We start from the raw sequence: 16,823 nt of genomic DNA, 5'->3' as shown, positions 1-16,823 counted from the left end.
ATGAACTGTAAAATTCCATGCAACTGATCCTACCAGACTTGAACTAGTGATTGAGGCAAATGGAAACATATGGGAAAAATATGTAAATTGTCACGGTGATCACTACCTGCCCTCGATGCCTCCTGTTGTTCTGATTCAGCTGAGCCAGCATCATTTGCTGGTCGAGGAGTTCGGTCCTCTGTTGCCTTTGAATCTCCAGCGTTGCACCCATCCCAATGGGGGTCTCTTGGGTGGGATTAGCAGACAATAAGAGAGGTTCAAGGGTAAACGAGGCACATCTGGCCATGCACTCGGGCACGCAAAACAACTGCTGCACCTTCAACACGTTACAATGGTACATAATCCCGGAGAGCTGAAGAAGATTGAAAAACAAATCGTTGTTACAATAAAACAAAACTACATGTTATAATCTTCAAATAGAAGCACATGACAACAACATGACATCAGGAATGGTTCTGACATAAAGTGGTGGACAGCCAGTGCCAACTTGTACAGGAGAGGGATCTCCATACAGAGGAGAAAGAGTTCCTGTCAGGAGGATTGGCTTACCAAATGTTGCTGATTTCTGCACATGGTTATTTTCAATATCTACCTCACCCAGCAGTCAGTCTAACTGAATGGGTAAATGATCTGAATGCTGCAGAACCAGACAAGTCTTCTGCTGCCGGTGTAAGAGATCAGGAAGTTGTGGGATACAATGCAACTTTGGTCAAAGTTGATGGACCGGTGATCAATGATGCCAGGCCATGATCATCTCTGACAAGATAGAGTCAACCGGCTACCCATGGCATTGCTTTATCACTAACTCTCCCATCATCAACATTCTGGCAGTCCTTATTAACCAGAAACTCACCAGAATCAGTCAAATAAATACAGTGGCTCTGAGAACTAATTAAAGGCTGGATGTCTCAGTAGGTTACTTAATTCCTGCCACCATGAGCTAAGCCACGAATTAGGACCATGATGAAATGTCTGGATAAGTGCAACTCCAAAAAAATCTATAAAAATTTGACATAATTTCAATAGACAATAGGTGCAGGAGTAGGCAATTCGGCACTTCGAGCCAGCACCGCCATTCAATGTGATCATGGCTGATCATCCACAATCAGTACCCCGTTCCTGCCTTCTCCCCATATCCCTTGATATCTTTATCTTTAAGATACTGAACCCTGAGGCACACCACTAGTTACAGGCATCCAGTCTGAGAAGCACCATTACCCTCTGCTTCATTCCATGGAGTCAGCTATCTTTCCTTGGATCCCATGCGATCTAACCTTCCAGAGCAGCCTACCATGCGGAACCTTGTTGAATGCCTTACTGAAGTCCATTTACACATCTACAGCTCTGCCCTCATCAACCTATTTGATCTCGTCTTCATAAAAATCAATCAGATTTGTGAGACACGACTTCCCACACACAAAACCATGCTGACTATCCCTAATGAGCCATTGCCCATCCAAATGCCTGTATATTCTATTCCTCCAGTAACTTCCCAACTACAAATGTTAAGCTCACCGGCCTATAGTTCCCAGCAATTTCCCTGCAGCCCTTCTTGAAAAGAGGTACAACATTTGCCACCCTCCAGTCTGCCGGCACCTCTCCTGTATTTAAGGACAACTCGTAAATTTAAACAGGGCTCCCGCAATTTCCTCTCTAATTTCCCGCAATGTCCTCGGATATATCAGATCAGGCCTTGGAAATTTGTGCACCTTCAAACACGACAGTACCTTCTTTGACAGTACTTCTTCGACAGTAACCCTGACTGCTCTCAAGACACTTCCAGTGACTGCTCCAATTTCCTCCGTCCTACTGTCTTTCTCCTCGGTAAATACAGAGGAGAAATACTCATTTAAGACCTTGCCCATCTCCTGTGGCTCCACACAGAGGTGACTGCTTTGATTCCTGAGAGGTCCCACTCTCTCTCTCTAGTTACCCTTTTCCCCCCTTATGTATTTATAAAATCTTTTGGGATTGTCCTTAATACTAGCCGCCAGAGCTATCTCCTGGCCCCTTTTTGCCCTTCTGATTTCCTTTTTTAGTTTACTCATTAGTTCCCGAAACCCCTCCAGGGATGTTTTGATCCCAGCTGCCTATACCTGTCCCATGCATCCTTCTTGTTTTTGACTCTTAATTTCCCTCGTCAGCCAAGCGCTTTCTTTACGTTTGTTTGCTTTGTCCTTCACTCAAACGGGGACGTATATATCCTGAGCTTTCTTCAGTACACTTTTTAAAACATCCCACTTGGTCGATGTTCCTTTCCCCTCTAATAACCTGCTCCAGTTAACCAGAGCGAGACCTTCTCTCATACCCTCAAAGTTGGCCTTACCCCAGTTGAACAATTTAACACGTAGGCCCTCCGTCCCTATCCATAATTAACTTAAACCTAATCGAACTGTGGTCACTTCTCCCAAAAGGCTCCTCCACACACACTTCATTAACTTGCCCTTCCCAATTTCCCAATACTAGATCCAGCATTGCCCTCTCACGTGTGGGGGCCTCCACATGCTGTTTAAGAAAACATTCCTGAACACTTTTGAGGAATTGCACCCCATTTGAACCTTCCATGCTATGATTTACCCAGTCTATATTGGGAAAGTTAAAATCCGCAACTACAACAACCTTATTTGACCTGCAGCTGTCTGCAATCTCTCGGCACATTTGTTCTTCCAATTCCCGTTGACTATTCGGGGGTCTGTAGAACACCCCCAACAAAGTGATCATACTTTTCTAGTTCCTTTGCTCCACCCATATAGCCTCACTAGACGAACCGTCCGTAATGTCACCTCTGAATACAGCAGTGACATCCTCCTTAACCTGCAATGCAACCCCCTCTCCTCTTTTTCCCTCACACCTGTCTCTCCTGAAGCTCCTGTACCCCGGAACATTGAGCAGCAGTCCTGCCCCTCCCTTAACCAGGTTTGTACAGGGCTCTAGTGAGACCACACCTGGAGTATTGTGTGCAGTTTTAGTCTCCAAATTTGAGGAAGGACATTCTTGCTATTGAGGGAGTGCAGCGTAGGTTCACAAGGTTAATTCCCGGGATGGCGGGTCTGTCATATGCTGATAGAATGGAGCGGCTGGGCTTGTATATTCTGGAATTTAAAAGGATGAGAGGACACCTTATTGCAACATATAAGATTACTAGACTAAGTGGGACCCGTTGGGTCCCAGCATCACACGGGAGGGCTGGTCCCCCAACATAATATTCCTCCTCTCCACCAATTCCAATATTGGTGGCCAGTGGGGGAGTTGGGGGGGGGGGCTTTCTGGAGCGCTAGTATGGGTGTTGTGGGCTGAAGGGACTGGTTTCCAGAAGGCTAGTATGGACATCGTGGGACGAATGGATTCTTGGGCTGGCGACTTAGTCACTCAAGCCTGTTGTGCTGGCAGCTCATTCACTCACGGCTGGTGGGCTGGCAGTTGACTCACGGCTATTCCTTGAAATTCCATTTCAAGCAGGGTGCAAGGTCACCAAATTCAAGTGCAGTTTCTTACCACTTCAAGCAGGGTGCAAGGCCACCAAATTCAAGTGCAGTTTCATACCATTTCAAGCAGGGTGCAAGGCCACTAAAGACAGCAAGTCGTGACCTCTCCCTCCTCCATCTTGCAGAGACTGAGCCACGCCCATTCTTCTGGGTTTTATAGTCCCTCTCCCCTCCCACCAGAAGGGGCGTGGCCTTCATGGCGTGATTGACAGAAGTGAGAATCTCAACATTTTTTAAACACTAATAACTTTCATTTTTCATCGATGGGAAAAATCCTCGGCACCTGATGAGCAGAGGGGGACTGATTAAGATGGCCTGAAATCGCAGCCGTACGTGGTAGCGTTTTGTCTAAAATCAATATAAAGCACAAACAGGAAGTGGTCAAGATTACTTTGAATTATATAGAAGGCAAAGCAATATTAATTGACACTTCACCCACCTTTGCCTGTCTGTATGGAAGTAATTGTGTGAAGCACTTTGGGGTCAATGCAAGTTGACTAAAAATGTGCTATATAAATAAAGACATTATTATTATTTATTATTAATTATGGACAACACAATGGGCTAAGTGTTCGGCTGGCAACCGGAAGGTAGCTGGTTCGAATCCCGTTTGGAGTGCATACTGTCGTTGTGTCCTTGGGCAAGACACTTCACCCACCTTTGCCTGTGTGTGTCCTTGGGCAAGACACTTCACCCACCTTTGCCTGTATGTATGGAAGTAATTGTGTGAAGCACTTTGGGGTCAATGCAAGTTGACTAAAAATGTGCTATATAAATAAAGACATTATTATTATTTATTATTAATTAGGCATGGCGACTTTAATTAGGCAAGGCAACTTTAATTAGGCAAGGCAATTTTAATTAGGCAAGGCAACTTTAATTAGGCAACACAGCTTTAGCATTTCCAAACCAAAGGCAACACAGCTTTAGCATTTCCAAACCAAAGGCAACACAGCTTTAGCATTTCCAAACCAAAGGCAACACAGCTTTAGCATTTCCAAACCAAAGGCAACACAGCTTTAGCATTTCCAAACCAAAGGCAACACAGCTTTAGCATTTCCAAACCAAAGGCAACACAGTTTTAGCATTTCCAAACCAAAGGCAACACAGCTTTAGCATTTCCAAACTAAAGGCAACACAACTTTAGCATTTCCAAACCAAAGGCAACACAGCTTTAGTATTTCTAAACCAAAGGCAACACAGCTTTAGCATTTCCAAACTATATTTTCAAACCACATTAAGGGCACTGACAGGTCAGTAAAACCACTCACAGTTTAGTAGACATGTGTTCAGTGTTATACACAGCTCAGACTGAGAGACGTGACCCTCTCGCTCCCCCATCTTGCAGCGACTGACTGAGGCACTCAACACTTCCGGGTTTTATAGTCCCTCCGGAAGGGGCCTGGCCTTCAGGAGAGAGAATCTCAACATTTTTAAAACACTAATAACTCTTTTATTTTTAATCGATGGGAAAAATCCTCTGGTCCTGCGCAGCAGAGGGGGACTGAGCAAGATGGCCAGAAATCGCAGCCGTACGTGGTAGCGTTTTTTCTAAAATCAATATAAAGTGCAAACAGGGTCAAGATTACCTTTAATTACTTTTAATTATATAGAAGGCAAGGCAACTTTAATTAGGCAATGAGACTTTAATTAGGCAAGGCAACTTTAATTAAGCTAAGCAACTTAAATCAATATATAGAACAACAGGAAGTGGTCAAGATCAGACTTTTAGATTAAGGGTTTGGATATGCTAGAGGCAGGAAACATGCTCCCGATGTTGGGGGAATCCAGAACCAGAGGCCACAGTTTAAGAATAAGGTGTAAGCCATTTAGAACAGAGATGAGGAAACACTTTTTCACACAGAGAGTTGCGAGTCTGTGGAATTCTCTGCCTCAGAGGGCGGTGGAGGTCAGTTCTCTGGATACTATCAAGAGAGAGCTAGATAGCGCTCTTAAAGATAGCGGAGTCAGTGGATATGGGGAGAACGGTACTGATTGTGGATGATCAGCCAATATCACATTGAATGGCGGTGCTGGCTCGACAGGCCGAATGGCCTACTCCTGCACCAATTGTCTATTGTTTCAGTCATGGCTACAATGTCCTAGTCACATGTACCTATCCATGCTCTAAGCTCATCTGCTTTACCCGTCAGGCCCCTTGTATTAAAACACATACAGTTTAAACCAACTCTCCTTCCTAGCTCTCCGCCTAATCTGTCCACTCATCTTTCCGACCTCTCAAGTGCCTCTGTGCTGCACGAGATCCCACCCCCTTCCCATCTAGTTTAAACCCTCTCGTGTAGCATTAGCAAACCTTTCCGCTAGGATGTTGGTCCCCCTCCGGTTTAGGTGCAACCCGTCCCTTTTATACAGGTAACTCCTACTTCGGAAGAGATCCCAATTATCTAGAAATCTGAATCCCTGCCCTCTGCACCAACTTCTCAGCCACACATTCATTTCCCCTATCTTCCTATTCTTACCTTCACTAGCACAAGGTACTGTAAGCAATCCTGAAATCACTACCCTGCAGGTCCTGCTTTTCAGTCTTCTACCCAATTCCGTAAATTCTTGTTGCAGAACCTCCTCCCTCTTCCCTCCTATGTCATTTGTGCCAACATGATTTTGACCTTCTTTCTTCACAGACTGGGTTTACTGGTGTTTTGCGGTTATAAGTTTATCAGTCCTAGATGCAGACTGCAGATGCAGTATAACTCAGCTTGTCTCATTATTTTCTACATCCGCTTTCACTGGCCATAATTAGTGTTCAAATCTTTTTGCTTTCATTTCCTAAATTTGATTTAAATCTTACGAGCAAATGGGCCAGCCATACCAGCTATCTTATTGAATACTGGTGATGGCTGGGTTTTGGAAGGTATTTAGGCCAGCTGAATATCACATCTACCTAACAATAGAAACATAGACATAGAAACATAGAAATTAGGTGCAGGAGTAGGCCATTCGGCCCTTCGAGCCTGCACCGCCATTCAATATGATCATGGCTGATCATCCAACTCAGTATCCCGTACCTGCCTTCTCTCCATACCCTCTGATCCCCTTAGCCACAAGGGCCACATCTAACTCCCTCTTAAATATAGCCAATGAACTGGCCTCGACTACCCTCTGTGGCAGGGAGTTCCAGAGATTCACCACTCTCTGTGTGAAAAAAGTTCTTCTCATCTCGGTTTTAAAGGATTTCCCCCTTATCCTTAAGCTGTGACCCCTTGTCCTGGACTTCCCCAACATCGGGAGCAATCTTCCTGCATCTAGCCTGTCCAACCCCTTAAGAATTTTGTAAGTTTCTATAAGATCCCCTCTCAATCTCCTAAATTCTAGAGAGTATAAACCAAGTCTATCCAGTCTTTCTTCATAAGACAGTCCTGACATCCCAGGAATCAGTCTGGTGAACCTTCTCTGCACTCCCTCTATGGCAATAATGTCCTTCCTCAGATTTGGAGACCAAAACTGTACGCAATACTCCAGGTGTGGTCTCACCAAGACCCTGTACAACTGCAGTAGAACCTCCCTGCTCCTATACTCAAATCCTTTTGCTATGAAAGCTAACATACCATTCGCTTTCTTCACTGCCTGCTGCACCTGCATGCCCACTTTCAATGACTGGTGTACCATGACACCCAGGTCTCGCTGCATCTCCCCTTTTCCTAGTCGGCCACCATTTAGATAATAGTCTGCTTTCCTGTTTTTGCCACCAAAATGGATTACCTCACATTTATCCACATTATACTGCATCTGCCAAACATTTGCCCACTCACCCAGCCTATCCAAGTCACCTTGCAGTCTCCTAGCATCCTCCTCACAGCTAACACTGCCCCCCAGCTTAGTGTCATCCGCAAACTTGGAGATATTGCCTTCAATTCCCTCATCCAGATCATTAATATATATTGTAAATAGCTGGGGTCCCAGCACTGAGCCTTGCGGTACCCCACTAGTCACTGCCTGCCATTGTGAAAAGGACCCGTTTACTCCTACTCTTTGCTTCCTGTTTGCCAGCCAGTTCTCTATCCACATCAATACTGAACCCCCAATGCCGTGTGCTTTAAGTTTGTAAACTAATCTCTTATGTGGGACCTTGTCGAAAGCCTTCTGGAAGTCCAGATACACCACATCCACTGGTTCTCCCCTATCCACGCTACTAGTTACATCCTCGAAAAATTCTATAAGATTCGTCAGACATGATTTACCTTTTGTAAATCCATGCTGACTTTGTCCAATGATTTCACCACTTTCCAAATGTGCTGCTATCCCATCTTTAATAACTGACTCTAGCAGTTTCCCCACTACCGATGTTAGACTAACTGGTCTGTAATTCCCCGTTTTCTCTCTCCCTCCCTTCTTAAAAAGTGGGGTTACGTTTGCTACCTGCCAATCCTCAGGAACTACTCCAGAATCTAAAGAGTTTTGAAAGATTATTACTAATGCATCCACTATTTCTGGAGCTACTTCCTTAAGTACTCTGGGATGCAGCCTATCTGGCCCTGGGGATTTATCGGCCTTTAATCCATTTAATTTACCCAACACCACTTCCCGGCTAACCTGGATTTCACTCAATTCCTCCAACTCCTTTGACCCGCGGTCCCCTGCTATTTCCGGCAGATTATTTATGTCTTCCTTAGTGAAGACGGAACCAAAGTAGTTATTCAATTGGTCCGCCATATCCTTGTTCCCCATGATCAACTCACCCGTTTCTGACTGCAAGGGACCTACATTTGTTTTAACTACTCTCTTCCTTTTCACATATCTATAAAAACTTTTGCAGTCAGTTTTTATGTTCCCTGCCAGTTTTCTTTCATAATCTATTTTTCCTTTCCTAATTAAGCCCTTTGTCCTCCTCTGCTGGTCTCTGAATTTCTCCCAGTATGCTGCTTTTTCTGGCTAATTTGTACGCATCATCCTTCGCTTTGATACTATCCCTGATTTCCCTTGTTATCCACGGATGCACTACCTTCCCTGATTTATTCTTTTGCCAAACTGGGATGAACAATTTTTGTAGTTCATCCATGCAGTCTTTAAATGTCTTCCATTGCATATCCACCGTCAACCCTTTTAGAATTAATTGCCAGTCAATCTTGGCCAATTCACATCTCATACCCTCAAAGTTACCTTTCTTTAAGTTCAGAACCATTGTTTCTGAATTAACAATGTCACTCTCCATCCTAATGAAGAACTCAACCATATTATGGTCACTCTTGCCCAAGGGGGCACGTACAACAAGACTGCTAACTAACCCTTCCTCATTACTCAATACCCAGTCTAAAATAGCCTGCTCTCTCGTTGGTTCCTCTACATGTTGATTTAGATAACTATCCCGCATACATTCCAAAAAATCCTCTTCCTCAGCACCCCTGCCAATTTGATTCACCCCATCTATATGTAGATTGAAGTCACCCATTATAACGGTTTTGCCTTTGTCGCACGCATTTCTAATTTCCTGTTTGATACCATCTCCAACTTCACTACTACTGTTAGGTGGCCTGTACACAACACCCACCAGCGTTTTCTGCCCCTTAGTGTTTCGCAGCTCTACCCATACCGATTCCACATCCTGCAAACTAATGTCCTTCCTTTCCATTGCGTTAATCTCCTCTCTAATCAGCAACGCTACCCCACCTCCTTTTCCTTTCTCTCTATCCCTCCTGAATATTGAATATCCCTGGATGTTCAGCTCCCAGCCTTGGTCACCCTGGAGCCATGTCTCCGTGATCCCAACTATATCATAGTCATTAATAGCTATCTGCACATTCAACTCATCCACCTTATTACGAATGCTCCTTGCATTGAGACACAAAGCCTTCAGGCTTGTTTTTACAACACTTACCCCTTATACAATTTTGTTGAAAAGTGGCCCTTTTTGATTTTTGCCCTGGATTTTCCGGCCTGCCACTTTTACTTTTCACCTTGCTACCTATTGCTTCTACCCTCATTTTACACCCCTCTGTCTCTACGCTCACACATTTAGGAAACCCTTTCCCTTTAACTCCATCCTCCACTATCCCATTCGACACCCCACCCCCCTTATTCAGTTTAAAACCACCCGTGTAGCAGTGGCAAACCTGCCTGCCAGAATGCTGGTCCCACACCTGTTAAGATGCAATCCGTCCCTTTTGTACAGTTCCCCCTTACCCCAAAACAGATCCCAGTGATCTAAGAATCTAAATCCCTGCCCCGTGCACCAGTTCCTCAGCCACACGTTCAGGTCCCGTATCTCCCTGTTCCTGCTCTCGCCAGCACGAGGAACTGGAAGCAAACCGGAGATAACAACCCTGGAGGTCCTGTTTTTCAGCATTTTTCCGAGCTCTCTAAAGTCACGCTGCAGAATATTCATCCCCTTCTTTCCGACATCGTTTGTGCCGACATGCACTACCACTTCCGGATGTTCACCTTCGCCCTTGAGGATTTTCTGCACTCTGTCCGTGACATCCTGGATCCGGGCACCAGGAAGGCAGCACACCATCCTCGCATCCCGTCTGTTGCCGCAGAAACCCCTGTCCGTACCTCTCACAATGGAGTCCCCTACTACAATGGCGTTGCCTGCCTTAGGCCTTTTTGGTTTTGGCTCAACAGCCCTATTCGCATCACAAGCCAGTCCGCCGCCCAGTGTAAACACCTCTTCTGTCCCGACAGCTTCTAAGTGGGTGAACCTGTTCACAAGAGGTACAACCCCCGGGGAAGTTGGCATTCCATGCTTCCCTCCCGTTCTCACTGTCTCCCACCTTCTCTCTTCCAGTACCTTAGGTGTAACAATCGTACTGTAGGACTTGTCGAGGAACGACTCCGTTTCTCGGACGAACCGGAGGTCATCCACTTGCTTCTCCAGTTCCCCAACACGGCCCTTCAGGAGCTCTACCTGGATGCACTTTTCGCATTTGTAGCAGCTAGAGGCACCAGCGGTGTCCTTGACCTCCCACATACTGCAAGCATCGCACTGAATCAGCTTGCCTGACATCTCCTTCTTTCGTCTCTACCTCTCAAGCGTATTGCGTGGTCTCCTCTCCTCAGCCTCCTCGCCGAAGACTCTCGAGCCAAAGACTCACACTTTTCTCCGACTCTCGAGCCAAAGACTCACACTTTTCTCCGACTCTCGAGCCAAAGACTCACACTTTTCTCACAGGGCACTTCGCTCACTCACTGCCGCTCCCTAAGAGCAGTCTTACTTAAATTGACTGATAAATTGCCTGATTTACCAATTTACAAACCAAATTCCTCAGTTTTCAGCTGTTTTCCCAGCACTGACTCACTTCTCTCCTCCCACTTGGGCTAGAGCCAATCAGTCGTATCTCTTGCTAATCTCCTCTTGCTGCTGCTGTTGTTGTTGCTCCCAAAGCTACAGCAGTTCTGAGTGCAGTCTGTTTCTTCTCTGTCCACTCCCAGAAGCTTCTGTCCTCTTCACTATATTAAAATCACCCAGAAGGAGGATAAAAATTCACATGACCATAAGTGGGCAAAAGAGTCTCCATTCATAATTGATAGGAGCAGAATTAAGCCATTCGGCCCATCAAGTCTCCTGCGACATTCAATGGGATCATGGCTAATCTAGCATTTTTTTGCCATCTGCCCTTGGACTATAATCCACGATCCTCCAAGCAGAAATCTATCTATCTACCTCAATAATAAATATGTATAAGCACTCTGACCCCACAACTCTCTGTGGAAGGATGTTCCACAGACTGACAAACCATGAAGAGAATAAATGATTTCTCAGCTCCATCTCAAATTGACTTACTCTGAGATTATGGCCTCTGTTCTGAACTCTGTCAGGAGAAGAAACCTAGTTACATTTTTGGGTTTGAAATACATTTTTAATGTCCAGCAGTGGAGTTTCAACACCAGCAGGGTTCAGTAGGAATGTTGTGTGCATGAAATATCGATTACGCTTCAAATAAGCATTGTCTCACAGCGACATGCTCTAGTAAAGTTGAAGTCAACAGGAATCATACCCTAGTTTAACACTTCATCAAAAAGTCAACAAACTAGCTGTTTTCAAGATTGATTTTCTATTATTAAAGTCATAGAGTCATGCAGCAGAGAAAGAGGTTCCTCGGTCACCTGGGGACAATTTATAGCAACCAATTAACCTATCAAACCACACATTTTTGCAATGTGCGAGGAAACCAGAATACCCAGGGAAACCCACAAGGTCTAGGGAAATGTTCAAACTTCACACGGGCAGAACCAGAGGCTAGAATTGAACCTGGGACACTGGAATTGTGGGGCAGCACCTCTACCAGATCTGCCATTGTTCTGGCAATTTATAGATGAATGAGGTTCACTCTCAAAGCCACCAAATATCACCCATCCCTAATTGTTACTATTGCTTGGTTATTTTTATATATACTGTAAGTGTCAACTACGTGCTCTGAGTTCTGAATTGATTTAAGCAAGTAAATAAAAGATAATAACTTTTTCTTTCTCAAACCAGATGAATTTTAATAACAATCTAACAGTTTCATAATCATTTTCACATACAGGGTATATATAAACTGAATCTCACCACTGGTGTGATGGGATTTGAACCGGTTGCTAGTTTATTTGTCAAATTGTGGGAGTTACTAGTCCACTAAAATAACTACCAAGCTCCCCTACCCAAAATTTTTGGATGCACCTAACTATAAATGCATAATTATTAGTAAATATCGTTCAAAATCAAAATATCTGCAGAATTGACTTAGCATTGTAATCAGGTCTAGCTTTTGGTATTAATTGAAAAACTATTCCTTGAGAATGTCATCTATGATTTTTCACCTCAAACCTCTGCTGTGAGCCAGGCATCAAGGCATAGATAAGAATCTGAGATGTTGGTTCGAAGCAGCCCGGTAAAAAGTAGCTCTTGTAGATCTTAATAACCAACAGTGGCCTCTTATCAACTGAATCATTCATTTTTTTAAAGCATAATTTTGAAGATTCTGATCACATGAAAACTGTAGCCAAACATGAATAGCTATCACTAAAACTGTCCAAAATGAACTGCATACACATTTGAAGTGGAGTGCATCGTTTGGCTAAGGAGAAAGGTAACTTAGATGAATGTGTTTAACTAAATAACTCTTTCAAAGAACCAGGTGAGGCATGATGGGCCAAATAGTCATTTCCAATGCTATAAAATTTGATGATTACATGAACATTGAAAAACAAAAAACAGGAAATTATGTTTTGATTCCTTTCGCAAGTGATACTATTTTACTAATCTTTGTTCTTTAGCATGTTTACCTCCATTGTGGTTTTGAAACTAAAAGAAGCCTGAAGCCCAATAAAGAATGCTGTGTAAGTAAAAATGTGATACTTCTGTGGAAACATGAAGTGGTGTAACTTCCTGAGTTAGTAGAAATGTCATCTTACAAAATATATTAGATGCAAAAATACCATTTCCAATATAATAAACTAATACTGTCTGTGCCTTTATGTGCGACTTACTAATTTTCAGCATTATCCTTAATTAGCCACCTTGTAATATACCCATGAAACCTTCAGAGAGCCAATTTTATCAACCAAGTTTTCAACCTATCTCCCATTGGTGTCCATTCTTTTCTTATTAAGTAAATGCCAGTTTCATGCGAGAAAAGTTTTTAAAATGAAAGCTGTTCCTGCAAAGCCTTCAGTGTTAAGATGCTATTCTGATTAAACTAAAATGTTGGATTTAATTTCCCAATTATGTTGTAAATCATCATATCCTCAACAGATGGGGAAAATATCCTCCGAAGCTGCTGCGCTCAGACATGAGAGCTAAAGCACCATATACCCTACCCAAACTTATCAAAACACAATTAATTATAAAATAAATTTGTGAAGACCAAATCAACTAGGTTGCTTCATAATCTGCTTTTCCAAATTTCTGCTCGAACACATTTCTCTACTTTCCTCCTTCGGCCATCATTTTGCCCATCTATTTAACATCTATATCCTCTTCAACCCTTATTTATCCACTGACGTTTGTCTCGTCAGCAAATTTGACTGCTGCACATTGTGCTGCCCATTCATTTAAAATAATAATATAGATTGCATATTACTTATGACCCAGCACTGAAGCCTGTGGCATAAAATAGAAAGATTAAACCAGAACACCGTTTGAAGTTTGATCTTTATTTTATGAGAAGTTGAAGTGAGGGAATACGTGAAGAGCCCGCCAGCCCGCATGCGCGTCAATCTTCAGAGCAACTAGTTGCAGAACTTAAATTATAGAAAGATTAACGACCTTAGAGTTACCGGATGATCTTTTATGAGAATCAGGGTTGGGAGTGGAGGGCACTTATTCCCTCACTTCAACTTCTCATAAAATAAAGATCAAACTTCAAACGGTAAATTCTCGTTTAATCTTTCTATTTTATATCGAAGTCACGTGAGTGACTACGTGAAGCCTTCAAATTGTGTTTTTGATTTTCTGTTTTTGGACTGAATTCTGTTTTTAATTTGTGTCTCTGTGATGTCTTTATTACTTATTTTATTCTGATTATATGTTTTTATTCCTATTGATCTATGTAAGGTGTCCTTGAGATGTCTGAAAGGCGCCCATTAAATAAAATTTATTATTATTATTATTATTCAAAGCTCTGTGGTTTCATGCAGTGAACCAGTCTATATGTAGACACACTGCACCAATCGACCAAACATGGTTGAAAGAAACATACTTCATTGAAACATGATGGTAATTCGCAAACATGTCCATGCTTTAATACACAGTCCCTTTACATCAGAAATAACCACTTGATTTAATCAACACAACTTAAAATTCTACTAGCAAATAAACCAGGCCTGTTAATTGGTTTATTGTAAAACTTCTGAAAAGTTCGCTCATTGGCCCATCCTGCTGTTGCAAGAATGTGATCCAGCGGAACTTCCATATTACTCGCTGCCGAGGTAGCTGCAGCCCTGGTAGAGTGAGATTTGAAAATATCAGTTTCCACTCCCGCATCTGCTAACACGCATCTTATCTACCCAGAAATGGTTTGCACCGTTACCCTTTTGTGTGGCTTTTTATAACTTATGAAGACAGCCTGTTCGCTGCCTCGAAGGTTTTTTGTAACCTCGATGTATTTCTTAACATAGGTAACCACACACAATCTGCGATCTGGTGGATACGCCAACAGCTCCAATTGGAAGCCCAATGCACCTGACCTGCTTTATATAAATTCATTAATTCATCTATATAAAAGGTCACTTTATTGTCAGATATAACCGCGTTATCCAGTCGCAGTTTCTGTAAAGACTGAACTCTTTGTGCTGAGACGAGAGCCATAAGCATGACCAATTTGTGAGTGAGCTGGGGCAAAGATAATGATGCGGCAGGTGCCAAATTGCGAAGCAGCCTTAACACTATTTTAACATTCCATACCGCACGATATCTAGACCTTGGAGGGTTTCTGTTAAAAACACCCTTCATGAATTTAGATACCAATGGGTGAGAGCCCACAGTTTGATGTCCAGACTCCAGCACTAAATATGATGACAAGGCACTACGAGCAATGTTAATAGCACTGTAACTTAACTCTTTTTCAAAATATAAAGTTAAAAGAAACTCCAACACATCGGCTATATCTGCCATAAAGTAATTTATAAGTGTCTTCTCGCAAAAATTCTCCCATTGATTGATATATGAGTAGTACTACTTCTTTTTGCCATCACGCCAAGCTGCAGTTATTACGTCCGCCGTCCGGTTGGATAATCCTAGCCCCACGAAAGGCCTTCTTAAATTCTGCAAATTAACAAGTCAATTCGATCATGCAAAGGATGAGGCTCGCGAGAGACAGGCTGAATTAACAAATGTTTATGCCTGTGAACAACCATGGGTGGTTCCTTTAATAATCCTTTCAATAATGGAAACCATGGTTGCGTAGGCCAATTAGGAGCTACTAAAATACCTGATGCGTTGTCTTGCATTATATTTTGCAAGCATCTACCAATAAGGCAGGATGGAGGGAAGGCATAGAATACACTCCCCCCCCCAGTCTATGGAAAATGCGTCTATAGCTTATGCCCCTGGGTCTGGTTGCCAGGCTACATATCGTGCAATTGATGATTAAGCCTGGAAGCGAATAATTCAATGTATGATGTTCCATAATGAGCTATTATGTTGTTGAATACTACCTGATTCAACATCCACTCAGTTTGATCATTGAACCTTCGTGATCTAGCATCTGCTACCCTATTAAATCTGCCCGGCAAATGAGCAGCTGAAATCCACATGCTCCTATCTATGCACCAAGTCCAAATAAGTTTTGCCAAAGCTTCACAGGATAGTGATCTACATCCACCCATGTGATTTACATATGCCACTGCCGTCGAATTATCCAATTGAAGTCTAATATGCACACCATGTATCTTCCCACTGTATACTTTCAAGGCATGAAATGCTGCCAACATTTCCAAATAATTTATGCCATATTTTCGACTAGAGAGGGTGTTAGTTGCACCCCATCCTAGTTCACTAGCATCACTCTGCAGTGTTGTTGTGGGTTTACTAGGTAGAAAGCCGCCTGAACAATGATGAATATTCGCAATCCACCATTGTAATTCAGCTTTAGACTCTGACAACAACTGCATAGGTCTATCAAAATGACCTTTGTGGAGTCTTAGTGCCTGATCCTTTTCACGCTCCAGATTCCGATAACGCATAGGCCCATAACATGCGGCTGGGAAGGCAGCTACTATCTTGCCAATTACCCTAGCAACCTGGCGGATTAATCAGTAGATTTGAACAAGCCTCTACCAAATTTTGTTTTTTCTCCATGGGCAGGGTCACAGACATCTCCGCTGAATTGATGATAAACCCTAAATAAGAAATAGATCTGGTTTGTATCAGCCTGGATTTAGCTGGATGGATGAGAAATCCCAATTTCTCAAAGATAAGCTTGGCAGCTGAAACAGCTAGCTTTGCGAGATGCAACGTTCTCCCGATTATCAGAATGTCACCTATGTACCCCACAACAATATGCCCTTCAGCTCTGAGTAGGGCAAGCAATGGTTTAAGCAGTTTGGTAAATAGCCGAGGGGCTGAGCTTAAACCATTAGGTAACACCTTAAATTGCTGCTACTGCCCCAGCCAGCTAAACTTCAGATATTTCCTGTGATTCCTATGAATAGGAACCGAATAATATGCATCCTTAAGATCGATGGATGCCATAAAACAACGCTCAGTAATTAGCTGTTTAGTGGTGTGGAAATTTTCCATTTTAAAATGTTTACACTGCACATTTGAGTTGAAGCTTGACAAATCAAGAATGATACGGCATCCATCATTTTTCTTCTCCCTTGAGAATATGTTAGAGATATATGCCTCTTTCTCATGGACTGACCGCACAATCACTCCTTTTTTATGCAATGCCTCTATCT

The 16,823-nt window shown here is 43.0% G+C and overlaps 1 protein-coding gene across 1 annotated transcript in view; it reads right to left on the bottom strand.

Annotated features, from left to right (window-relative positions):
* ubac2 (UBA domain containing 2) overlaps nucleotides 1-16,823 on the bottom strand; it is a 202,054-nt gene that overhangs the window by 62,578 nt on the left and 122,653 nt on the right. Inside the window, exon 7 of the mRNA XM_033023082.1 lies at nucleotides 107-352. Coding sequence (XP_032878973.1) covers nucleotides 107-352 — 246 coding nt within the window. The remainder of the gene's footprint in view (nucleotides 1-106; nucleotides 353-16,823) is intronic.

This window comes from Amblyraja radiata, chromosome 6 (genome assembly GCF_010909765.2).
Source record: "Amblyraja radiata isolate CabotCenter1 chromosome 6, sAmbRad1.1.pri, whole genome shotgun sequence".
Lineage (NCBI taxonomy): Eukaryota > Metazoa > Chordata > Chondrichthyes > Rajiformes > Rajidae > Amblyraja > Amblyraja radiata.
This window is presented reverse-complemented; position numbering and strand designations above follow the sequence as displayed.